This window comes from Neophocaena asiaeorientalis, unplaced genomic scaffold, assembly GCF_003031525.2.
Source record: "Neophocaena asiaeorientalis asiaeorientalis breed wild unplaced genomic scaffold, Neophocaena_asiaeorientalis_V1.1 scaffold728, whole genome shotgun sequence".
NCBI classification, from domain to species: Eukaryota; Metazoa; Chordata; class Mammalia; order Artiodactyla; family Phocoenidae; genus Neophocaena; species Neophocaena asiaeorientalis.
In genome coordinates this window covers 153,722-180,885 of record NW_020174278.1, presented here as the reverse complement: position 1 = coordinate 180,885, position 27,164 = coordinate 153,722, and the positions used below count along the sequence as shown (strand labels likewise).

At 35.7% G+C, this 27,164-nt stretch overlaps 1 protein-coding gene across 2 annotated transcripts; it reads right to left on the bottom strand.

Annotated features, from left to right (window-relative positions):
- Positions 1-3,345: 3,345 nt before the first annotated feature.
- Positions 3,346-24,978, bottom strand: OSGIN2 (oxidative stress induced growth inhibitor family member 2). 2 transcript variants are annotated; one of them, XM_024755880.1, is made up of 6 exons: positions 24,757-24,978; positions 17,027-17,181; positions 11,519-11,655; positions 10,770-10,961; positions 8,135-8,226; positions 3,346-5,705 (listed from the first exon to the last, which is right to left on the bottom strand). In XM_024755880.1, the coding sequence occupies exons 1-6, from the start codon at positions 24,798-24,800 to the stop codon at positions 4,670-4,672; spliced, it is 1,656 nt and encodes a 551-aa protein (XP_024611648.1). In that variant the 5' UTR covers positions 24,801-24,978; the 3' UTR covers positions 3,346-4,669. The 2 variants fall into 2 exon arrangements, with proteins under 2 accessions (XP_024611648.1, XP_024611649.1); XM_024755881.1 differs by having other exon boundaries at positions 24,718-24,798.
- Positions 24,979-27,164: the final 2,186 nt, after the last annotated feature.

Here is a 27,164-nt window from a genome sequence, read left to right as displayed (position 1 = left end):
GCAACCTGTGTCTATGGTGTGTGTGTGTGTGTGTATGTACATATATATATAATTCATTCATAAAAAAGAATGAAATCTTGCCATTTGTGACAACATGGATGGACCTGGAGGGTATTTTGCTACATGAAATAAGTCAGAGAGAGAAAGAAAAATACCATATGGTTTCACTTATATGTGGAACCTAAAAAACAAATGAACATACATTATAAAACAGATTCCTAGATGCAGAGAACAAACAGGTCATTCTTACAGTGCAGGGGGCTGGGGGATGAGTGAAATAAGTGAGGGAGATTAAGAAGTACAAACTTCCAGTTGCAAAATAGAGTCATGGGGATGAAATGGACAGCATTGGGAATATAATCAATATTGTAATATCTTTGTATGATGACAGATGGTAACTAGACTTATCGTGCTTATCATTTTGTAATACACAGAAATATCAATCACTATGTTGTGCACCTAGGAAAAATTTTAAAATATTTTTTGGTATTCTACTTTACTGCCTCTATTGGCTTTACAGCCACACCTTATAAAATTCTCTAGTTGCTGTAAGGAATACATTTATTGCAGTTTACCTTAAATAACATACCACTTCCAGTGTAATATATACATCTTATAAATTTGTACTTCCATTCATCCCATTACTTATAATTATCACGTATTTTACTTCTACATGTCCTTAGTTCTTAACTTCTGCTTTAAATTTTCTTCTGGTTAAACACTGTCATTTTCATTTTAATAGTCAATTCGATTTTAAATAATTTAAGGAATTAGAAAAATAACTTAAAATTTTCATTTCTGGAATTTCTTTCCTTCATGTAGATATATGTTTCACCAGATATCACTACCTTCAATGTGAAGAACCTCCTTTAAGATTTCTTGTAGTGCATATCTCCTGGTATCAAATTTTTTCAGTTTTCATTATAGGATATTTTCACTGGATATAGAATTTTAGTTTGACACCCTTTTTTAAACTTCAGCACCTTAAAGACATTGTTCCACTGTCTTCTTGATTACATTTTTCTGGTAAGTTGTTCATTCTTCTTATTGTTCACTGCTATGTGTCAAACTCTGACTGCTTTTTAAAATTTCTCATCTTTTTCAGCAATTGATCAGTTTCCTTTTATTTATCCTGTTTACATCTTGAGTTTCTTGGATCTGTGAGTTCTTATTTTTTAAATCAAATTTGTAAATTTTTTAATCTTTATTTTTCCATATATATTTTTCTACTCCCATCACTCTTCCTCTCCTGGATCCAACTATACAGGTTAGACCATTTGTTATTTATCTCATATGTCAGGGTTTTTTTCTTTTTTTAAATCGTTTTGCTATGCTTTAGTTTGAGTAGTTCCAATTAACCTATCAAGTTGATTGATCTTTTTTTCTAGTGTCTTGTATATTTTTATGCCCATGTAGTGAATTTTTCATTTAAGAATGTATTTTTCAGCTGTAGAATATATGGGTTTGTCTGTTTTTGTTTTTGTTGTTCTGAAACTCACCACCTATTCACTCAATGTAAACCTTTTTCTTTAATATTTTAAACGTTCATATAGTAGCTTTTAAAGTGCTGTCTGCTATTTGTAACATCTGTGTCAACTCTGGATCTTTTTTTTTTTTTTTTTTTTTTTTTGCGGTACGCAGGCCTCTCACTGTTGCGGCCTCTCCCGCTGGTGCTCCGGACGCGCAGGCCCAGCGGCCATGGCTCACGGGCCCAGCCACTCCATGACATGTGGGATCCTCCCGGACCGGGGCACGAACCTGCGTCCCATGCATCGGCAGGCGGACCCTCAACCACTGCACTACCAGGGAAGCCCTCTGGATCTATTTTGATGGCTTTTTTCTCCGGTTATGTCACACTTTCTTGTCTTCACACCTAATAATGTTTTATTGCATATTGTATATTGTGGATGCTGTGATGTTGCTAAGGATCTGGATTTTGCTGTCTTCCTTTAGAGAGTGTCCGGTTCTGTGGTGGCAGGCAGTTAATTTACTGGCAAATACGTGTGATCCTGTTGAGGACTGGTTTTAGAGTAATGTGGATTTATAGTAACTGTATTCCCAAGGGTTGGCCTGTTTGGGGTCTCAACTGAATGCCTGGCTTTTTTTTTCTTTCACTTTAAAAAAAGATAAAGTTGAACAAAGCTCACATACTCAGACTGCTTAAAACACAGAGCCGTGACTAAATCTTATTTTTATTGTATTATTTTCAAAACCCCAAAGAGGTTCTGCTTTTTAATCATTCTTTCAAGAGCTAGACTTTTGAGGGATGAAAGAGATGCCCACATCATGGTATGACTAGTAAAAATATTTAGTGCTTTCCTCCCTCCCTGAATAGGTAGTTGATACTGATGAATAATGAAAGATTTGGAATTATGGGACAGAAATTGATCAACTTAAGAGTACAAGAGTATATTACATCAGAGAATAAGCTTTAATGTTACATGCAACATAGGACAGCTAGGTCTGAGAGAGAATTGAGAAATGTGAGGTTACTAAAAATGAAATTATTCACCAGGTTTATTTAGGGCCTTTAGGGCCCTTCTGAAGTTTTATTTTCCTTGAAGTCTTTTTGTGTGTGTATGTGAATACTCTCATCGCAGAAATGCTATTGGTTGGGTAAAAGCAAACTTTTGAGACACAAGGGCATGTCAACAGTTTTTATCCTTCCCTAGAAACCATCTTTATAACAATGTCATTTTCAATTTAGAATCGACATTAAGAAAAACATCCAATCCAACTCATTCAGAACTCAAAAGAACAAACAAGAAAGTGCTCAATCAAGTGCATGAAAGGATGTTATACCATATCAATAGGTGTGAAACTAATCTGAAAAAGTTACCATTATAAAAACTGGGTAAGTCATTTCTAAAACCGACTTAATCATACATGACAGTTATCAAGAGTGTAAGAATTCATCTGAAACAGCTAGTTGTAGATGTCTATTCCAAACAATTCTATTTTAAGGTGAATTATTATTCTGTAAGCACATAACATTGCAATAACATGAACAGAAAAATACTTTTAGCCCATTTTTTAAAAAAAAAAAAAAAAAAAAAAGAGGGACTTCCCTGGTGGCACAGTTGTTAAGAATCCCCCTGCCAATACTGGGGACATGGGTTTGATTCCTGGTCTAGGAAGATCCCACATGCCACAGAGCAGCTAATCCTGTGCGCCACAACTACTGAGCCTGCGCTCTAGAGCCTGCGAGCCGCAACTACTAAAGCCCGCGCACCTAGAGCCTGTGCTCCGCAACAAGAAGCCACAGCAATGAGAAGCCCACGCACTGCAATGAAGAGTAGCCCCCACTCACTGCAATTAGAGAAAGCCCGTGTGCAGCAACGAAGACCCAATGCAGCCATAAATAAATAAATAAATAAATAAAATAGAAATAGACTTTGAATAAACACATTCCAGGTGAAATAAATTTTCCAAAAAAAAAAATAGTAACAGAAAAAGACTTCAGAAATTCAATTTGCCATGGAGAACTTCACAAGTAACACTTTTCTTGTCTAATACTAAATTTCTGGGGATCTGCATGAAAACACAAGACATTAAGCACACCTAAATATAAATCAAGATAGAACATAATTCAATAAATAACCAAAGGATTAAATGCTATGTCATCTCCAATGAACAAATTTCAAAGTAATCATCTTGAGAATAGAAAAGACAGGTTTTAACTTTTTCAATTTTAATGTTTAATAATTCTGGTAATACTCAGAAAGTATTGCAATATTATAAGTACTTATGCCCAAATATCTTAAGTTTCAGTGACAGAACTTAACTCAGTGTTCACAAAGGAATAAATTGTTCCATTCAAAATTTATTGAACTGCAAATTAAGTATTATGCTAGTTAACTAGAGAATATATCTCTAAAAAATATCTCAGCAGGTTCCTGGATGTCTCAGTATATGCCAACATTATTGGACTGTTTAAATTAGAAGCTGAAACTATGAATTACCTGTCAAGGTTTCAACAATAAAAAATTTTAAAAGCCCATATTTGTTAATAAATTAGATTTATACAATTGATAATTTCAAAATAAATAAAACCTGAGTAGTATATGCCCTCTATTTCCACCCACCCTCAGCATCTATCTGTACCTTTACATCCCATTTTCTTTTAGACCAGTGTGTCTCAAGCTTTAATAAGCATACATATTCCTTGAGGATCTCATTAAGATGTAATTTCTGATTCAGTAAGTCTGTTCTGGGTCCTGATAGTCTACCTTTCTAACAAGCCACAAATGAAGCTGATGCTATCTTTGAACCACCCTTTGAGCAGCAAGGTGACCCAATATATAAAGTGAGGGAAACCTCTGGCCTAATGACTGGTTTTATAGATTCAATGCTGTCATATTTTGTAATCAAACATAAATAACCAACAATGATCACAAAAAATAAGTCCTGGAAGAAAAGAATGTTTTAGTTAAGTGAGAACTTAAAGTATACCAGATTGGCAGTGTTTCTATTTGTCTGATAATTGACACCTTTGATACATTATAATGTAATCAGGACACCAAATTCTGATAACTTTAAAAAATAGTTACTATAGCTTGAGGCTCTCTCAGTTAATTCAAGTTCAGAAAATTCAAGCCAGTACACTGTAAAACCACTATTAAAAATCTTTAATGGTAAAGTGTTCATATAAATTACTTGTAAACCTGCTCTAAGCTATCCCATCTCCTCCTCCTCTTTCAACAAATAAATGCTGCTTTTTTTTCTTCTGTCTTGTAGCTAAACAGCGTGTAACACCCAGTGCCCCTCCCTTTAAAAATCGAACAAAATTGTCTCCAACCAAAGGACCCAATGCAAAAAGGTTGGCTTCTTTAACACACTCATATGTATATGCATCTATTTCCACAGGATTACCCTTACATGTGATTGGCTGGCTTGAGTTGTAGCCCAGGTAACACCCTTGCTCCTTCAGAAAGGACAGATTGGGATGAGAACCTATCAATACTACTGCTGCAGAGAGCTTAAATATTTTCTTTAATCCGGAGATATTTTGAAGAATGCATTTCATGTCTGACTTAAAGGAAAGCACATGGTGCTCAGGAAAACTGGTATAATCAGATAGAAGATTTGAGTCTAAAGAATATGACTGAGTACACATCATATGATAGACTTTATGGTATTCTGGATAAAGCTTTTTGGGAAGCTGTTTGAAAATTAAGCTTGGATCAGTTACTCGTCTGCGAAATACATGAATCACAGGGACATTATTGTTGTAAGCACACAGTACTGCATCAGCTGCGGTAAGCCCAGAACCTACAATTAACACTGGATCCACTTTGCCACACAACTGTCCTTTGCTTATAGCGGCTCCAAATTCAGGCATTGAATGAAACACAAAAGGAAAATCTTCCCCATCAATTTCCAAACGGCCAGGAGAATCCAATGTTCCAGTTGCCAGAGCTACATTTTCAGCAAAGAGACAGAAGGGAATATGGGAACCATCTCTTATTCGCTGATAACCCCTGATTTCCCAGTTTCTCTTGGTAAATTTTGACTTCTCTATCTGTAAATGCTGTGTTGAAATATCTCTGTCTTGACCATCATTATCAACTTGATCTCTGTAGAGTCTTGATACAGAGGTAATGTAAGTATTCTCTCTGAAATTCTTCTGAAGACCCATGACTTTTACATAATGTTTATAGTAGCGAGCTATTTCCTCTGGCATAACTCGATCCCCTTTTAGGTTCCTATAAAAAGAAAAGGAAAAATATTCTATGAGGATAACACTTTTAGTTTCCATGATTAGCACTTCTCCATCTAGTAAACTATTACATCTTTTTAATTCCTCTGGACTGTCCAAGCTAAAGCTAACACTTACCATAACACTTTACAAAGAAAGAAAGCCTTTCCTTTTCTTTAAAAATGTTAATAAATTAGTTTATCAATGGAGGAAGTCCCATGAGGGTAGAGATTGTATTTAATGCATCTTTGTTTCCCCAATGCCTTGTATAGGTATCTGTTCAGATTAGCTGCCTTTATCAATAAACTTTTATTAAATAAATGGATTAAAATGTGGATATCTGAAAATTAGACTATTTTAGTCTATGTCACAATTGTAATCTAAATAATTCAGTCTATAGCTATACTATTCAGTCTGTATTCTATTTAACTATTGACTGAATTGTTTACAACCATTGAGATATTACAGGTCTGACTGCAATACATATACTTCTCAAACATAATATCTAGACACGATTTTTAATAAGTTGCTTTCTGTTTTCCTAATGACCAAAAATAATTCAGATCAGTCTTTTGCTGAGCAAAATCATATTTAAGTAGATAACAGTTCTCTCTCTGTGTTTTCCTACTCATAAAGAGATCTATAAATATAAGCTGCTCTTTATGAAAAAAGCACGTTAATACATCTTTTATTTTCCACTTGAAATTTAAAGCAATGGGCGTTAGTATCCTTAAACAATGCCCCAATTAGAAGTAAGTAGAAATAAAAACACCAAATCAGGGAATTCCCTGGTGGTCCAGTGGTAAGGACTCCGTGCTTTCACTGCCGAGGGCCAGGGTTTGATCCCTGGTTGGGGAACTAAGATCCCATAAGCCATGCAGTGGGGGTCAAGAAAACCCAGAAAAAACACCAAATCATTTCACATAATTCAGTGTAACTTGTAACTGGAAGAAGTTCAAAGTTTAATGACTATAATAAGTAAGATTTAGAATGTATTAACTCTCAATTTGTACAGAAACCCTATGTAATAGTTACTATTATTATTATCTTCATTTTGCAAACTAGGAAGTTGATAGCTAGTTTAAGTTATTTGACCAAGGTCATAACATTAGAAGGTACAGAGTCAGGATTTAAACCCTGCCAATCTCTAGAGGTCTGAGAGTCTTAACACTATGCAAGGGCAGGAACTAAAGCTAATATTTATCACAAGATTCATTTTCACATATTACTTAAACACACAATATGCTCAATTTAGAAGAATGAACACTCTGGTATGTAAATCATAAAGCTTTCTTTCCCTTTCTTACCCACATCATAAAGGGAAAAATATGTTGAGCAATTTCACTTTCTTACTTATGAAAATCAAGAACTTGTACAATTTGCCTGATTTTGCAACTTAACATTTCAAACCCATATAAAATTCCTTTTTAAAAACCCAAAAGTCATATTTGAAAGGTTTAAATTTACTCTGGTCTAAATTTACTTTCCTTAAATCTTCTTAAATTAAGGACAATTACTGTAGATTAACATGGTTTCTATCTAGCAGAAAGTCAAGCATTCAAACATTACAGCCCTGTTCTAACAAAGGTTGAGTAACTTCCTGCTTTAATTTATTGTTTCTGGCAGCAGTCAAAGTAGAGTAGATTCTGTGTATTAGTAGTTCCTATCTATAGGAATGAAAATGGCTTGAAAATGATAGGGCTTTTCATATTTCTCTTTTTAAATTTTGGGTTCTTTCTCCCAAATAAATACAAAATAAACTTTTATTCTTTCAAGTTGAGATTTTCATATTTTCTTTGTTTTAAAATTAATTTTCATTGAGGTATAGTTGTTTTACAATGTTGTGTTAGGGGATTTTCATATTTTCTATTCTCATATTTTAGTATTCTTATTAAATATTTACCTCTACAGCCAAGTAGGCAATCACATCACAGATTCTATTTTATTCCATCATTCTAAATTATTCATTATATATATTCTGGTTTCTCTTCAGATCATATAAATCTTAAGTTTTTTAAAATTATTCATTATATATACTCTTCTACTCTGAAAAGTCAAATACTTTAGGTATGTATACATGAGATATGCATACATGAAGTTATATAAGCATGCATAAAAATAAGTTATATATATCCACTCATAAAAATAAGTAAATAAGGAAAGGATATGTAGGTGGACAAGAAAGTAACAAAACAGAGTGGTTTAACAGGAGAGTGGGATAAAACTATGATTAACAATCTGTAGACAAGCCCTTACTTCTGTGTGCTTAGTTTTATAAAATCTAAATAGAAACTAGCTCATAACCACTGCTGCAAAGAGGTTTTATTTGAAAGACACATGCATCAATATTATTCATCTAAGACAGGATCACAGCTAGTTTGAGATCTGCTGACAGACTCCCATTGTACACCAAAATTTTAATAGTTTGATCTTTACCTTCGTTTGCTAGATACCCAATCTTTAAATTTAAGTCCAGGTAGCTCCATCCAATTTCCAAAGCTGATTGTCAACATCGAGCCTTCCATATTCTATTTGAATAAAAAATGTACTATCAAAAAACACATTTTTTCAGTAACAAGGTGTTTTGTTTTTTTTTTAACCAAAGCCATCTCCTTTACTATAATTAAGTCTGGATAAGCAGAGCTCTAATAAATCCTAAATGGTTGTGTAAATCACCTCTGGAAATTTATTCCAATTAACTTTAAAATATTTTCAACGCTTGGTAGTATCTATATTCCTTCTTTCATGTAACTATATATTTATAAATCAGATTTACAATATTACCCAATGCCTATAATCAACATAATTAGATGCAGAATATCGTGTTAGAGGAGCAAATCAGTATTTTCATTTTAAACAAAAGGGGAAAAGGTCATTCATTTCTAACACTTTAAATGTCTTTCCATGTTAATATTATTAACAAATTTTTTTTTTTTTTTTTTGCGGTACGCGGGCCTCTCACTGCTGTGGCTTCTCCCGTTGCGGAGCACAGGCTCTGGACACACAGGCTCAGCGGCCATGGCTCACGGGCTCAGCCGCTCTGCGGCATGTGGGATCCTCCCAGACCGGGGCATGAACCCGTGTCCCCTGCATCGGCAGGCAGACTCTCAACCACTGCGTCACCAGGGAAGCCCAACAAATTTTTTTAAATGGGCAGCAAAATGGCTTCCCCCCTCCCCCAATCAATTATGATTGTGAAGTCTAAGCTGGTTTCAATACAGCAGGCATCGCTTTCTAAAACTAGGGAAATAAGTAAGTGGTTGCCTGATTAAGAACAGACTCACTGCTGAGGCTAATGCTGCCTTTAAGGAAGTGAGCCCCTTCAAGCTTGCCCTACTTCTACTTTGCTCAGTACAAAGCAAGAAAAGCCCAAGGGCCAAAAAAGCACCTTTCCCAATGACCTCAATGATCTCTTTCAACCAACTCTTTTCAGCTATGCCTTCTTTTATCTGAACCCTTCTTGCCCTGTTTCTACACAGTCCAGTATTGGGAATGGGACTTGTTATTATTATTATTATTAGCTAACATTTACAGAGCACTTACTATGTGCTACGGCTTATAAAGTCATATTATTTGTGACAGTACAAGATCACCACAGGAAGAGAATGCAGCAAGTTGCCACTGCTTTGAAGCAGGCTGAGCCTGATACTAGGATTGGAACCAAGTTTCAGGTATATATCGCTTTAGCACTGATTCAAATATGTTTTTAGTAATCAAGGCTTATCCATACTTTAACTTTCCTAAATGTAAGTGGGAGAAATGAAGTAACAGAGATCAAATATTGCCTGCACATTTTTCCAAGCAGAAAATATATATGTACAATAAAACCTCAGGAATTTATAGAAGGTTCTCTAAAAACTTAAACAATATATTATGGCTTTTCCAATAAATGCAGTTTTATTAAGAATGCTACTTATTAACAAAGCAAATATAAACATGTAAGCTAAAAGGCACAGATATTTTGATAGTTGCTATCCATTACTATAAAGGTAATTAAGATGAAAAAGTCAGTGATATAATCTATAAAGTCCCCAAATACTCTGAAACAATCGTTTGATAAATGTAAACAACTTTTAGCCATATAACATTGCACTAATATAGGAATATCCAACTGAAGTTTATACTAAAGATTTGATATTTAAAGTTAAAATTCCCATGAAGTCTTTATTTCATAACATAGCAAAAATTATTTAACATTTATTTGTACAAGTGAGCACTTACCACACACTAGACACTGTACTAACTGCTAAGGACACAGGAGTGAAGAATAATTATTAGTTGCTGCCCGCTAATGAAATATGCTGAATCTTTATGTTGATAGTCCTCTGGTTTAACCTCTGCTATGGACTAAATTGTATCACCCCCCAAATCCACATGCTGAAACCCTAACCCCCCAACGTTATGGCACTTGGAGATGGGGCCTTTGGAAGGTAATTAGGGCTAGATGAGGTCATGAGGCTGATGCCCTCATAACAGGATTAGTGGCTTTACAAGAAGAGAGTTCACACTCTCTTTGCTACATAAGGATATGCAAGAAAGCAGCTGTCTGCAAGCCAGAAAAAGAGCCCTCACCATAAACTGAATCATCTGGCACCTTGATCTTGGATTTTCCAGCCTTCAAAGTGTGAATCTGTTGTTTAAGACACTCAGTCTATGGTATTTTATTTTAGCAGCCCAAGCAGACTAATACAAATTTTTTTCTTTTACATTTTTCATTTAAGATCTTGAAAATGTAGGGAAATAATACATATTAGAATGAAATACTGTGTGAAATTTTGTAAACTCTACAACGAATAAATGAATTAAAAATGTTGTACTATGCAAAACATCTTGAAATATTTTCTGTATAATTCTTAGAGAAACACTTATTCTAAGACACTATCACTAATCAAATTTGGCTTAATTTCTACTAGTAATTAATTCATATTTATCCAAACACATTAAAATTCTCAGATAAAGATGTGGTAATCATCATATATAATATTATATCATAATGTTTAAGAATCAAAATGGTCTTATCAAGATGACGTATAATTCACATTCACTAAAATGCTAAGGAAAATATACTCACATGCCAAGCTCCACCAGGTGGACCTTTACCAAGAACTAAGTGAGGGATATAATGATGCTGTTCTAATTTCCAATGCAAAATGGATGGATAATCATACCCAAAGTCAGCATCTGGATGAAGAAGTGCGTCGAAAAGTACTGCAACAGGATTGGATGATCGACCCTCAAGGCCCTCAGACAAGTACTCTAAGTCCTGAATTTTTTTTTTAAAAGAAAGAAAAAAGGCAGATAGAATTTAGAAAAACAAACAAAAAAACGCCAGCTAACATAATAATAGTGAAGACCATTATTGTACTCCAGCATTTCCCATAGAGTGTGCTACAAAACACTGACATTCTTTGAGATCTTAATAGATTCTCTGGTCAAATAAGTATGGGAAAAGGTTGGGTTTCAAAAAGTTAATCAGATCATTTTACTATAAAACTTGAAGATGGCTTTAATATGCTAGTATGCCTTACTATGTCTACCATGACACTCTAATAATAAAAAGCAGCATTTCCCAAACTTACCAGAGCATACAGCACCTATTAAACTCCATCAGGAAATAATTTGTGAAATTCTGCTCTAATTAATTCAGGAAAATAAATGGAAGCAACTCAGCAGAATATATTTACAATTCTAAAATTAAAATGTTAGGTGTTACTTAGAAGAAAAGGTTTTCAGCTAAGAAATACAATGCTTATATAGTAGAAAACTAAGCTTGTCTCAGTATGAATAAATTTAAAAGCATCAACATGTGAAAAATCATACCTGATCAACAATGGAAAGATGTCTCGCTTCTTCTAATTTGCTATGTAAGATTGTGTTTGGATGTATTGCTTCTGATGATAAATATGGTCTGTAGCCTGACAGCATATAAGAAAGGCAGATTCCTGAGGGTCCATTTCCTATTAAAAAAAAAAAAGGTGGAGAGGGGTGTATCTTGCATCTTAATACTCATGTTCTTTGGCTTTTCTGTTTCACAGATGGTTTTTTTCCTTCACCAATTCTTCTTTCTCTAAACTCTCAAAGCCAAGTATTCACAAGAGAAGATTTTTGTCTTCTCTCCTATTTTCTTTTGGGAGTCTCACCTACTCAAAGCTTCAACTCTCTATGCTACTAACCCTCAAAATTAGATATCTAGGCTGACCTCTTACCCCAAAAATATATCCCAAATTTCCATATTCCACTTCTTCACCTCACTGAACCACTAATAACTTAATCACAATGTGTTCAAAAGCAAATTCATGAGTTCTTCCATTTTGGTGGCCTCTCCTTTAAACCTCATTCCTTTGCTGGTATGATACTTACCAGGAAAATCCTAAGTTAATCAGGTTCTGGTTTAAATGTATTTTGTCACCTATATCCATTCAGTTGTCTTTGTTATTCTCACTCAGAAGACAAAAATCTCTTCTTGTTCCTCTTCAAGATTCACCTACTTCAAATCATTTCACATTCTACATTCAAATGAGTTCTCATAACAGAGTTCTCATTATGTTACCCGCGCTATGTTACCCGCTCTACCCAAAGCCCTTCATTGCTTGTTTCTTCTATCCAGTGTTCTCCATGTTCTGGTCTCAACCATCTTTCAAGTCCCACCTCCTAATAATTTCCCTCCTGTATTTCTATATCCTTTACCCAAAACCAAACTGGATTTTTTGTTGTTGTTGAACTCCAACAACTACTTTGATTTCTGTAGTTCTTTTAGTCTGGGTTGCCACTTCTCTATTATATCCATCTACCAAAAATTTAATCTATCTGGGACAACTATAAGCCATCAGAAAAATATCCTGTTCCTTATCTAATATTTTGCCCCAAATAAAATAAGCTCAAAGATATAAACATGAAAAGTAACATCATAATATTAGGAAAGAGGTTACTATTTCTACTTATAATGCTGTAGCAAGAAGCCTTTAAGTACAACACAAAACTCAAAAGACAGAAAGGAAAATAAACCATTTGACTTCATAAAATTTTTTTTTAAATGGCAAATACTGGGAGTTAAGATCTGAGGTAAAGAGCTAATTTCCTTGAATCAAAAAGAAAGAGACAAAACTAAAGAAAAATCATAATACCAACAGAAATAGAAAAAAACGTTTGAGAAAATCCAACACTTAATCATGTAAAAACTCTCAACAAACAACAGAGGGGAAATTCCTTAACTTGACAAAGAGTATCTACAAAAATCCTACAGCTAACATCATAATTAATGGTGAGAAATTAGGGAGGTTTTCCCTCTAAGATCAAGAAAAGGATGTCTCTTCTCACCATTCCTACTCATCACACACCTTAATGGAAATCCTAGCTAATGCACTAAGACCAGAAAAGGAAATTAAAGGTATACAGATTGGGAAAGAAGAAACAAAACTGTCTTTGTTTGTAAATGCCATGATTATCTATGTCAAAAGTCCCAAAGAATTGACCAAAAAAACTCCTGGAAGTAACAAGCAATTATGTTGCATGAAAAAGGTTAATATATACAAGTCAATTGCTTTCCTACAGACCAGTAATGAACAAGTGGAATGTGAAATTAAATACACAACCCCACTTATATTTGCAAGAAATACCTGGGTATAAATCTAACAAAATTCACATAAGATCTAAATGAGAAAAACCACAAAACTCTAATGAAAGAGCTCAAAGAATATCTAACTGATGAAAAGCTATTCCATGTTCATGGATAGAATGATTCAATATTGTTAAGATATCAGTTCTTCCCAACTTGATCTACAGATTTGATGCAATCAAAATAAAAATCCCAGCAAGTTACTTTGTGGATATTGGCAAACTGATTCTAAAGTTTAAATGGAAAGGCAAAAGACCCAGAACTGCCAATATAATATTGAAGAACAAAGTTAGGGCTAATACCATCCAACTTCATCTTACTGTAAAACTACAGTCAACAAGACAGTGTGGAAATGAAAGAATATATAAATGAATGGAACAGAATAGACAGCCAAGAGATAGATCCTCACAAATACAGTCAACTTATTTTTGACAAAAGAGCGAAGGCAATGCAATGGAGAAAGGATAATCTTTTCAACAAATGGTACTAGAACAACTGGACATCCACATGTAAAAAATGTGAATCTAGATACTAACTTTATATCTTTACAAAAATGAATTAAAACAGATTATAGACCTAAATATAAAACAAAATTATAAAACATCTAGAAAATAACTATGAGAAAATCTAGGTGACGTTGGGTTTGGTAATGAGTTTTTAGATATAACACCAAAAGCAAGATCTATGAAAGAAAAAAATTGATATGCAGGACTTCTTAAAATGTATGCTCTGCCAAGTCACTGTTAAGAGAATGAAAAGGCAAGTCACAGACTAGGAGCAAATATCTGCAAAACACGTATTTGATAAAGTACTTGTTTCTAACATATACAAAGAACTCTTAAATCTCAACCATTAAACCACCAACACAATCAATTAAAAAGTAGGGAAAAGCTCTGTACCTCAAGCTATAGAGATGGAATATAAGCATATGAGAAATTACTCAACATTGTATATCATTACAGAACTGCAAATTAAAACGAGATACTCCACACCTATCAGAATGGCTAAACCCCAAAACACAGACAGTATCAAATGTTTCCAAGGATGTGGAACAACAGGAACTCTCATTCATAGTTGCTGGGAATGCAAAATGATACAGTCACTTTGGAAGACAATTTGACAGTTTCTTAAAAAGCTAAACATAGTCTTACCGTATGACCCAGCAATCACACTCCTAGGTGGGTTGAAAACTTAATGGCCATGCAAAAATCTGCACATAAATGTTTGCAGCACTTTACTCATAAATGTCAAACACTGGAAGCAACCAAGATGTGCTTCAATAAGCGAATGGGTAAACTGAAACATCCATACAATGCAATAGTATCCAGTGATAAAAAGAAATGAGTATCAAGCCATGAAAAGACAGAGAGAGGGATCTTAAATGCATATTGCTAAGTCAAATAAGCCAGTCTGAAAAGGCTACATACAGTGATTCCATATATATGACATTCTGGAAAAGGAAAAACTATAGAGATAGTAAAAGATCAGTGGTTACCAAGGTTTGATAGTTGAAGGAAAGGATAAATGGGTGGAACACAGGAGGTTTTTAGGGCAGAAACTATTCTGAAACTATTTTATATGATGTTATAATACATGACATTATATACCCAGCAAAACCCATAGAACTGTACAACCCAAAGAGTGAACCCTAATGTGCACTATAGATTTTAGTTAATAATAATGTATAAAAACAGTGGTTCATCAATTGTGACAAATGTACCACACCAAAGCAAGATGTTAATAAAAGGTATAAAAGGGGGTTGGGAAGGAGAAGAAAAGGAATATATAATAAAGATGTTAATAAAAGGGGGTTGGGAGAGTATTTACAGAAATATTCTCTGTAATTTGTTTCATTTTCCTATAGACTTAAACTGCTCTAAATAAAGCCTATTAAAATAAATACTGACTATACAAAAAATAGTGGGAGTTAATATCTCAAAGAATCAAAAAGAAATAACACTCAAAAGACAATACAAAAAGAATACAAATAAACAGTTCATAGAGAAATATATACACAGGCAGAATGTGCCCCAACTCCCAAAGATTTCCCATTCCTAACCCCAAGAACCTGAGCGTGTTACCTTACAGAGAAAAACGACTTTGTAGATGTGATTAAATTAAGGACCGTGAGCTAGAGAGAGTAGCCTGGATTATCCAGGTGGGCCCAATCTAATCACACAAGTCCTTGAAAACAGAGACCCTTTCCCACCTGTGGTAAGGAGGAACCATAACTATGAAAGGTTAGAAGAGAAACAACACTGCTGGCTTTGAAGATTCAGAAGGGGTCCAGGAGCCAAGGAATACTAGCCTCTAGAAACTGGGAAAGCAAGGAAACATTCTATCTACCCTAGAGCCTCCAAAAGGAATGCAGCCTTGCTGATACCTTGATTTTAGCCCAGTGAGACCACTGTTGGGACTTCTGTTCTATAGAACAGTTAAATACATTTATGTTGTTAAAGCCACCAGGTTTGCGGTAATGTGTTATGACAGCAACAGAAAACCAATTACATACATTAAGGAAATTAGCCCTTTATTATGATCATCTGGCACTGCTACTGCCAGCAATAATAGCCCTATATACATGAGGTTAAGCTATGCTTTGGCTAGCTGAGGCAAAATAGGAACAGATTGTTTTGGGGGAAGTAAGGTGCAGATGAAAGTAGTTTTTCCTTTTCTGACCCTGCCATAGCCCAACTAGAACAAGAAGACATAGGTTCCTTTGCCTATGGCAAGACATCCAGGATGGAAAACCAGGGTTGGATATAAGTGGGAAATGAATGTGAGATTTAGTTTCCAAGATATCTTGGATGAGAAATACTGCAAACACTGTCAGCTCCCCTAGAGGGGAATCTAGTGTAGAACTATCTTGCTTTCCTTCCTTCCTTCCTTTACTGAATCTCCTATGGAGAGATGTCAATATGCCAGACAGAGCATAGGACTTTCCTCTCCATTACTTGAAACAAGTCAAAGAAACTAAGGAAGTTATATGCCATCAAGGTACATTATGTCCCATAATTCCTTCCTTTGGCTTGGTTTCACACTACAGTACTTGTCCAACTTCATGAGTTTGAATATTAAAGATACATATGACAGGTAATTAAATACATGCAATAAAACAAAATCATAAAATTTTGTAATTTTGAATTAGGTTTTATTAATAACTTAATTTTTAATCTTATATACCTATCTATTGAGGTGGTACAATAGAAATATAATAGTAACATATGGTTAAAATATTATAAACCTAACTGTAGAGTACTATAATGTTCTTTACTAACTGAGCACTGACTACTAACTTGCACAGGTTACTCAACTACTGAGTTTCCCTGTCTGTCCATACCCTACAACCTCAGAGGGCTATAGGGTTTTAAGGCATAATCCAATAATGTACACAGGGCTCTAATAACATTGGTTATCATCATTATCATGACACTGTCATATAAGTAACACAACTAATAGACTACTGATATTTTAAAATAATAGAGTAATATCAACCCTTCAATGAAAAACTGTTCTATTCTAACACAGAATCTAATATCAGATCAACCAATTCCTCTCTCCAAGGATTTGGTTATTGGTTATTTAAAAATATTAAGCAACCTAAGAATACTTTTCAATACAATCCTAAGGACTTATGCTATGTAACTGTGCATTTTTAAAAGTAGTAAGGATCAGAACTGTAATTTTAAGAGATAAAATGCAATAAAACTTACCTATTACTACCACAGGCAAAGTCACTGATGAATCTTCAAGTAAAGAAGTTTCTTCAACTAATGGCATAGCTTTAACTCTTCGCCCCAAATTATCACCAAAATATTGCACTAAGGAATTAAAAATCTCTCCTTCAGTTTCAGGGTCACTATAGTTTCTTTTAAAAGGAAAATATGGAACAAAAACAAAACAACAGATATACAGTCAATATAGCCTTTATAAAAATCTGTCTTTATTCAGATTTTATTTAGGCCATAAAATATTCAATAGTTCCATAAAAGGAAAAAAGGAAATCCTTTTGATTAATGCTTTCAAATTAGTTCCTTAGCCACGTCAATGTACACCACTTTGCTAGAAATCCTAAATACAGTGGTCCCTCGGTATCCAAGGGGGGTTGGTTCCAGAACCCCACCCTCACTCCCCAAATACCAAAATCCATGGATCCTCAAGTCCCTTATATAAAATGGCATGCTATTTGCATAAAACCTACCTACATCCTCCCACATAGTTTAAACCATCTCTAGATTACTTATACCACCTAATACAATGTAAATGCTATGTATGTAGTTGCCTGCATGCAGCCAATTCAAGTTTAGCTTTTTGGAACTTTCTGGAATTTTTTCTTTCCCAAATATTTTCCATCTGCAGTTGGTTGGATCCATGGATGCAGAACATGTGGATATGGAGGGCTGAATGTAGCTGCTCATGTCTCTTTAATGCCTTGAAGGCAAGTCTTAAATAAGAAGCTATTTTTAATGACCAAAGACATAACATTGTATTAGGGATTTTTATAATTCTGAGATCTCCTAGGACTGGAAAGTTTCTCCTTCACTTTTTTCTCATTAATAAAAAGATGAGTGCAATAGAGGTAGTATATTTGGGAAAAAACAGTCACATAATATTTTAAGGAAAAGTTACTGAACTTATATATTACAAATGGTGCATTTTGGTAAAAAAATAAGGTTTATACATCTTATTCTCAAAGAGATACTGAAAAATGCAAAGATCTTAACATTAATTTCCAGTCTACCTTCTTTCCCAACTGCCTCCCTAGAAACTAGTTTTGGCATTCTGACAAGCTCATGTAATAAATGGAGTATCCTTTGAACACAGTTAATGTTTTGCATTATACTAGAGATTACTTTAGAACAGAATTCCTGAATTATTTTTCATTTTCATATAGTCAGAAACAGGCCAATGTCTGAAAATATTAAACAGTACTGACCAGTGGGTGAGTATGCTTATTACTATTCCTAAAATGATAAACATGGGAATGGATCAGTTATTTCACAGGACTCACTGATCCTTGGGCGAGGATGACACATGGAAAGAATTAGGCAGAGACCAAAATTTCTCCTTCCCTATAACTTTCCAAGTTCCCGAACCACGCCAGGATAGGGCAGAGTTCCCCAGGATACACTGATAGATTTCCCACCCCCAGTAATTGGGCTCCCCTAACAATACATGGCCCCTTTTGGCCAGAACTGATACCCTTTGGATATGGCTACTTAGGAAAGCCCCTCCTCACATTGCAAGCCTGCCCCTGAAAGAAGTCTTATGCTCAATCCATCCCTTTCAGAGCATTCCAACTCCCACCACTGATCAGATCCAGATGTACTGGCTGTCTTGCCTTCTGCTTCTTGACAACTGAACTCAACAAGAGTATATTATACTTGAGCCTGTCCCTGATATTTCTCCAAAGTGTGTGCCCAGGACAGGTTCTCCAGCTTCCTTTGGATGCTTCTGATTAGTCCTTTTAGGTATCCAGGCCTCATGAATATTATGGTGGTTGTAAAGGCCACAGTTCTTTTTCAGGAGATGCAGACATCATGGCCAGTCTCCTCCTGACATCCCTATCTCAAACACTGTTGCTTCCATATATATAACCTGGAATTTAATTAATAAAAATGATCATCACTCTAAGATTCTGATAATTAAAAAGATGTCTCCTTCTTCAAACCCTAACAAATGTTTCACATTAATAAAAGGGCAGATATGCTGGGGGTTAGAGTCAACTTGAGACTATATAAATATTAAACTAGATACTTGAATATTATCTGATATCCTGTACTCTCTGAGAGCAAACTGATAATCCTCTGAATGACTGAATGAAGGTACTTTAGCAGTTACTACCATATTTGATTTTATAAGCAAAACTCAATGATCTAAAATGCCTTGGTCAGTTTCTTAAGTCTACAAATAAACGCTGTGAAACAAATATTTAAATTCCTTAAGTACAAAAAAATCATGGCTAGAAGTGTTGGCTTAAACTCCAAATCACTTTTACTTAAAGGTACAGTAGAATTCATTTTTTTAATAACTTATTAAGAAGCATTTAATATTCAAAGTCAAGATGTCTCAAGAAACCTTTTTTTTTTTTTCCTGGCAGGCCTCAGAATTTTAATATAGCTATCAATTCTATAAATTGACTATACATTTTGTTTTGAATTTTATTTATTTTTGTACAGCAAGTTCTTATTATTTATCTATTTTATACATATTAGTCAATCCCAATCTCCCAATCATATATGTCAATCCCAATCTCCCAATTCATCCCACCACCACCAACCCCCTGACTATACATTTTACAAGGATCTTTCATTACACTGGACTAGTCTTCTCAAATAATTGGTTTATACTTAAGAAAAAAGAGGTTAAGACAATTAGAAATAAAATGCCTCCTCTGTTAGGCTTCTATCAAGAAAGACAAAGTTTTCAAGAGCTCAAAAACATCAGAAAAACAACAGATCATCTGATCAGGCCTTAAACCAAGGTAAATAAATAGAGGGAACTTGGTAATGCTTTGGAAAAAAAAGACCTTTAATGAGATATAATTCACATATAAAATTCACCCTTTTATTTATTTTTTTTGGCGGCACCACTTGGCATGTGGGATCTTAGTTCCCTGACAGGGATTGCACCCACGCCCCCTGAAGCGGAAGCACGGAGCCTTAACCACTGGACTGCCAGGGAAGTCCAAAATTCACCCTTTTAAAGTGTACAATTCAGGGTTCTAAGTAGTCACAAGGTTTTGCAATCACTACCAATAACTTCAGAGAAATTTTATCACCCCAAAAGTATATGCTGCACCCCTTAGCACTCATTCTTCATTCTTCCCTCCCTGCAGCCATTGGCAGCCACTAATCTACTGTCTTACTGATGCCTACTCTGGAAATTTCAAATAAATGGAACTCCTCATACATTATGTAGTCTTTTGTGTCTGGCTTCTTTCACTTAACATGTTTTCAAGGTTCACCCAGGTGGTAGGATATATTGGTACTTCATTCCTTTTTATGCCTGAATAATATTCCATTGTATATTACCCACTCATGAGCTGATAAACATTTGGATGGTTTCCACTTTTTGGCTATTACAAATATGCTATGAACATTCATATATAAATTTTTGTGTGGATAAATGTTTTCATTTCTCTCAGGAGTGCATGCAATGGCTGGGCCGTAAACTCTATGTTTAACATCTTGAGAAATTAGCAAACTATTTTCCCAAGTGTGCATCATCTTATATTCCCACCAGTGATATGAGGGTCCCAATGTCTCCACATCCTCACCAGCATGTTATTTTTTGTGTTTTTTAGTTTAGCCACTCTAGTAGATGTAAAGTAGCATCTCATTGCAGTTTTGATTAGCATTTCTCTAATGACTAATAATGTTAAGCATCTTTTCATGTGCTTATTGGCCATCTGTATATCTTCTTCGGAGAATAATTCAAATTATTTGCCCACTTTCCAACTGGGCTGTCTTTTTTATTGTTGAGTTAAAAAAATTCTTTATATGTCCTGGATACAAGTCCCTTTCTGGATATATGATTTGTAAATATTTTCTCCCATTTTGTGGGTTGTCTTTTCACTTTCTTTATATTGTCTTTTAAATCACAAAAGTTTTAATTTTCGATCAAGTCCAATTTATTTTTGTCTTTTGTTGCTGTACTTTTGGTGTCATATCTAAGAAAGCACTGCCTAATCTAAGATTACAAACCTGTTTTCTTCCATGAGTTTTATAGTTCTAGTTCTTAAATTTAGGTCTTTCATCCATTTTGAGTTAACTTTTGTATATAGTATGAGGTAGCAGTCCAACTTCATTCTTCTGCTTGTGAATATTCATCTGTCCTGGCATCATTTGTTGAAAAGACTGATATTTCCCTTTTGTCTTGGGATCCCACAGAAATCAACTGACAACAAATGAAGGGAATTATTTCTGGACTCTCAATTCTATTCCACTGATCTATGTTTATCTTTATGCCAACGTAACACTGTCTTGATTACAGTTTCTTTGTAGTAAGTTGTAAAATTAGGAAGTGTGAATCCTCCAACTTTGTTCTTTTTTCAAGATTGTCTTGGCTATTCTAGGTTCCTTGTAATTCCATGTGACTTTTAGGATCTGCTCATCAATTTCTGAAAAAAAAAGGCAGCTAGGATTTTGATAGGATTACACTGAATTTGTAGATAAATTCAAGGAATATTGCCATTATTGCCATCTTAAGAATACTAAGCTTTTCAATCCATGAAAATGGGATTCCATACCATTTATTTAGGCCTCCTTTCATTCTTTTCAATGTTTTCTAGTTTTCAATGTACAAGTTTCACATTTCTTCTGTTAAATTTATTCCTAAATATTTCATTCTCTTTGATGCTAGTATAAATTGAATTTTTATCAATTTCATTATCAGATTGTTCATTGTAAGTGTACAGAAATACAACTGATTTTTGTATGTTGATCTTGTATTCTGCAATATCACTGAATTCATTTACTAGATCTAGTAGGTTTTTTGTGTGTGTGTGGGCCTCAAGCAATTTGACACTAGTCTCTCCCAAGACTCAAGTAGAGTATATAGAGCCAAAGTTTTAGCTTATCTTAATTCTCCAGAGTATACGTAATTTGTTCTGATTTTCTACTAACTGGTCATAGGTATAATCTTTGTGTATATAATCCATAATATTGGTATAAACTATTTGTAATAAACTTGCATGGTACTTGATAAATACTGGTTTAACACAGGCATGAAAAACTGAATCAAGAGAAGAAATGAAAATAAGGTTCACTGAATTTACATAAAGCAACAATGAAACAAAGACCTATTAGTAAGTATACTTTCTAAAAAATTCAGAGTCTAAACTATAAATTTAGTATTGCTGTACATATTTTACAGTATATGCATACTATATGCATACTGTGTTCACAGGTCTATGAACAGTGAAAATTTCCACTGCAGATATCCAATTTGCTGAATGTTTGTTCTATTTAAAACAAGTATTTGAGTAATAAAAAAATCTACTTTAAAAAAATCTACTTTTCCTTTATTTGAGGCAATAAATTGGAAAATATAATTAAATTTTAGGAAATAGTAAAGAACAGCACTTTACACATATGCAGAAATAGTTACCTTATTCTTAGGCATCAAATTAGAAGACTATTTGAAATTTCAGATGATTTTAGATGCCTTCCATGTTGTGTTTTTGAAACATTATGGTCCAAAGACTCAAAACAAATTTAAAAGGATGGCACAGACATAATATTTGAATAACAAAACACTTTTCTCACACCTAGCAATACTTTTCTAAATAATCCTTCAAAATGAAATGCTTTACTACCTGAGTTTAGTCTTTGGAAGCATGAGCTTAGATTTTTACCAAATTGATACTACCATAAGAAAAGAAAGTTCTAAAGTCACAAAGGAAGTCAGTCACACTCTTTATCTTCTAGAACAGGAAGTATGGAAGTTTTCTTCCTTGGAAAGTTAGGAGACAGTTCTCTCACAATATTTATTCTTTCAGATATAAGGCAAGATCCAAAATGTAGACACTGTCACAATTGGTTTTAAAATGTGTTCCTAATGAAATTACTCAAAAAAAAAAGTGTGCTAGTAAATTATAAACCTTCTTCTAAGGAAATGTTTTAATTATTAAATAAACGTTTTCTTTTTTAAATTTTAGATAAGATAGAGCTGTTTATACAATGGAAATATGGTTTATAAATCACAATTTTTATTCTTTGGCTAGCATGCTTGTTTTCCCTTATCCCTCAAGATCAAAATACAGCAAATACATTGTTTTCACCTCCTCCTCCACATTTCTGTAAAAGGACGTAAGCACATGATATTTACTACCTAGGGTTAGTTGAACACGTATGAATCCCAAGCTGTGTCCTTAGAATTCAACTGTACCAAAAGGTGTCAAAAGGCTTTTGGACAGTACTTACTAAAAAGCATATTATTTTCTCAGGGGCTTCAGTTTAACAAGTTTTCACTAGGCGAACTTGTTTTCTAAAGTTCTCCAAAGTGGATCTGATACTCTCAAATCACTGTCAAGTAGGCAACACACAAATTTGCCTAGAATTTAAGATCCAGCAGTTTATTACATAAAATAATTTTTAATATCCAGAATTTAGAGACTCCTACAAAACTCACTGAGAAGGTAGGCAAGCCTGGATTGCTGCTCTAGTTCAACAGGAATTCTGAGTCTTTTCTGTGCCTTACACCCCTTTTGCAATTTGGTGAAGCCTCTGGACCTCTTCTTTGAATAATATTATTAAATACATAACAGGATTTACAAGGAAACTAAAAAGTAAACTTGGAATATGTTTTTATGTATTCCTCTATTGTATTAAATAACAAGTTCAGTGATGTAAAATAATTACTGTAATCTTGAAGAAATAAATAAACAGTATTTCTAGGTATCTGCAACAATTAATGTGGTATGAAAATATTTGTGATTTCTATTGATGACAAAGTCACAAATACTACTGTGATTTACTGCTTATATTCACAGTTGAAGAAAACAGATTTTGGTTAAAGTTGAGTGAAAATTCCTGGTACCTTTCTTTACATCCAAGTTCACTGGCCACCTAAAGTCTATATATGCAGCCCAATTTAAGAACTCTGATCAGAATTTCATATTTTACAAAAGAAGTTTTGCATATCATTATTCTAACACATTCGTGTTATATAAGGCAAGGCACTTCACTAAAGTCTTCGCTAAGCTTATCTTTTCTTCACCACAAGGTTAAAACTAGTTTCAAATTGCTTTCGGTCTTTCTCTCCATAACTGAATGAAATGTTGGCCAACTGTGCTAGATCTAGTACATAAACTTTTATTTTAAAATGTATTATCCGTATCACCCCTAAAAACGTTCCTCATAATGTTAGTCTAGAATCGCGACATTTTTCAAATTTCTACAATATATATGACTTACAATGACTGACATCTTAAAAGTCAGAAACGTATTTGTAGCTAGAACATCACATTTTAAACATAGCTCCCTGCCTCCCTTCAACCCAGTAACTTAGGTTATTAGATTTTTTTTTTTAAGAAAAAAAAATGTTTAAGGTGTGTGGGGGGCTGGGAGAACCTCACAACCCTTCACTAAAACTTTGCACTACTTTTAAGTCTCAGTTCGCCGTAACCGACTAGATCCGGGCCTAGCCGGTCCCGCAGTCCCGTGACTAGTACGGTCCAGGGAGAGGAAAAGGGGACAACAGAGGAGAGTCCCCCAGAGCCAGGAGCCAAGGCGGGGAACCTCGACTAGACAGGAACCAGGAGGAAGCAGCAGCCGAGGCGGGAGACCTCTGCAATTCAGGGGCTTGCCTTCCACCCCCGACCCGTCCCCGACTCCCTAACCCGCGCGGCCTCTACCCATTTCGGCCCCTGCCCTGCCGCAGGGCCCCGCAGCACTCTAACCTCCGCCTGCCCCCTTTTCTTCCACGGTGGAGAAGTCACCTGAAATGACCGGCCAGGGAGCAGCGGCAGCACCACACGGGCATGGATCGCGGCGCACGGGGCGCCCGAGCGCGACCGCCACGGCCACCTCCCTCGGCGGGGTTGCCCGTTCAGGACGCCCGCCCGGTTACGGGGTCCTCGGGGCGCCCGCGCCCCGCGCCTAGCCGTTGCAGCGGCTGCCGGAAGCTGCGGTTTAGCAGCCGGCCGGGCTTTGGAGCACCCAAACCCGCTTCAGGAAAGCGGCTTCCGCTCCTCGACTACTGGCAGCCGGACGCCGGCGGCCTATGATCTCTGGGCGCCGCGAAGGGGGCGGAACGGGGCGGGGACGCTGCGACGGCTGCGGCAGAGGCGGGCGGGCTCCTCCTCGCAGGTGCGGAGGCGGTGGCGGCAGGCGAGGCCCGGGATTGGTGGAGCCGCGGCCAGAGCGAGGGGCCCGGCCTGAAGAAGTGTTGGCTGAGAGGGCGGGGGGCCGAGGTAGTCCGCCCACCAGACGGCTGGCGGTAGCTACTGGGGCCTGGGCCTCGGCCTGCGCCCTGCGGCACCTCCGCGTGCTCCCGACCTGCGGCGTGGGAGGTTGGCGAGGCTGGGAGGATGTGCGTCCTGAGTGCCAGATAACAAGGGGAAGAGAAAGAGCTACTAACCTCGGTAGCGGGACGGATAGGGGGAAATCCCTGCGTGCTGCGCGGCCTCTGCGACCCGAGCACCCCAGTGTCTCCAGAGTTGGTCCACGCGGTCCTCTCACTGAGGACGCCCGGCAAGACCGAGATTCCCGCTCGACGAAAACCACTTTAGCGCCTTACCTCGCGCTGGCCTGGGCGCAGACGCCCGGAGCTTGCGCGCGCTTTTCGTTCTTGACCCTGCCTCACAATCGCCTGAGAGAACTCACCAAACCATGGGTGCCCGGGCCCCACCCCAAGGGTTCTGATGGGGGAAGTCTGACTTTCCGACTGAGGCCCCCCTTCCTTAAGTGGCATCGCTGGTTAAAAATACAGGTGCTCAGCCCCGCCCCAGATTCACTGAGTACCTTTCATGGAGGGGGAAAGGGCAGGGACGTGTATTTTTTAAGTCCCTCCAGGTGGTTATAATGCAAGAAAAATTAGAAAGTACCGAGTAATGAGTGTCCCTATTCAGTATTTTCAAGAAATGAAGGGGGGGAAAAAACCTGGGAGAAGTGATTAATTGCATATAATGTTATATAGAGATGTCTTTCTATCCCTCTTTCCAAAGAGCGCTAATTATTTTTGCAGTTAAAATCTGGGATACGTAAGTTTCTGGTTTTAAATAATTTTTTAAGTTCTCAATTTTTGCTGAATGTTGTCATTGAACAAACTTGGACTTAGCAGGTATTTTAGAGTCTGTGGAGATTAAAATGAAGTTTTAGGACTCAGCCTGACTCCAGGATTATACAATCTAAAATAATATATTCATTCCTACATATACACTTATATTCATGTTACTCTAATGTTTATTTTACTTTAGTGTTTCAGAAAGTGAAGCATAATTTTCTGTTGATATTCATAACATTATGCTTTTAAAGGAACTAAATTCGTAATAGCTATGCCAATCCAGAGAATTGAAATATTTAAAACTGTAAGGTTTATGAGTACTTTGTATAACTTTTTCTTTTCTTTATGGCTTTGTTTTCACTTTGAGTTTCTTGTGGTATTTTCAGATGAATTAATAAAGTGAGCATATCAAATTTTAGCCTTAAGCAGATGTGTATTTAAACCTCCGGAACTTGCTATCATGGTTTACCCTTGATAAGGGCTAATGATTAAACCAGGTCACAATAACTACATAGAGGATTTTTCTTATAGCAAATGGGGCACATCAGAATTTTTGTTTCTGTTTTTTGAAATTGTAGGATGAGGTGCTATTTAAATATAAAATCCAGGTTTGATGAGGTCATGGAGCAACAGACTCAGATACTGCTGGTGAGAGTGTAAATTAGTATGTAATCCAAACTCCCCCATTTGCATAATAGACTCTCATTCCTCCTTTCAGCACATGCAGTAGCACATTTAGGGTGGAGCTTATCTCACACTATCAACCATTCCAAAACAACTCTCCTTACTGGTGTATAATATACCAGTATTTTATACATTAAATTATAGTATAGTAGTTAAAAGGACTGTCTATTGGAATCTTTACTGTGCTAGCAGTGTGATCTTGATCAAGTTACTTAGCATCTCTGGGCTTTGATTCCTCATCTGTAAAATGAGATAATTAGTTCATTGGTTGTAAGAATTAAATTAAAAAATACTTATAAAGCACTTACCACAGTACCTGGTTCATGTTAATAAATATTAAAATAAATATAAAATATTAAATAAATATGAAAATAAGTACTTTTCATTATTATCAATAATATTGTAAAATATTTTCACATTTTCTAAAATCAGGAAGTA

Excerpts from the sequence above, each read along its gene's own strand:
- OSGIN2 (XM_024755880.1), bottom strand. The coding sequence starts at position 24,800 with ATGCCCGTGTGGTGCTGCCGCTGCTCCCTGGCCGGTCATTTCAG. Across the intron at positions 11,656-17,026 it reads TTTGCCTGTGGTAGTAATAG|GAAATGGACCCTCAGGAATC; the intron begins GTAAGTTTTATT and ends TTTTTTTAATAG. Across the intron at positions 5,706-8,134 it reads TGGGTATCTAGCAAACGAAG|GAACCTAAAAGGGGATCGAG; the intron begins GTAAAGATCAAA and ends TTCTTTTTATAG.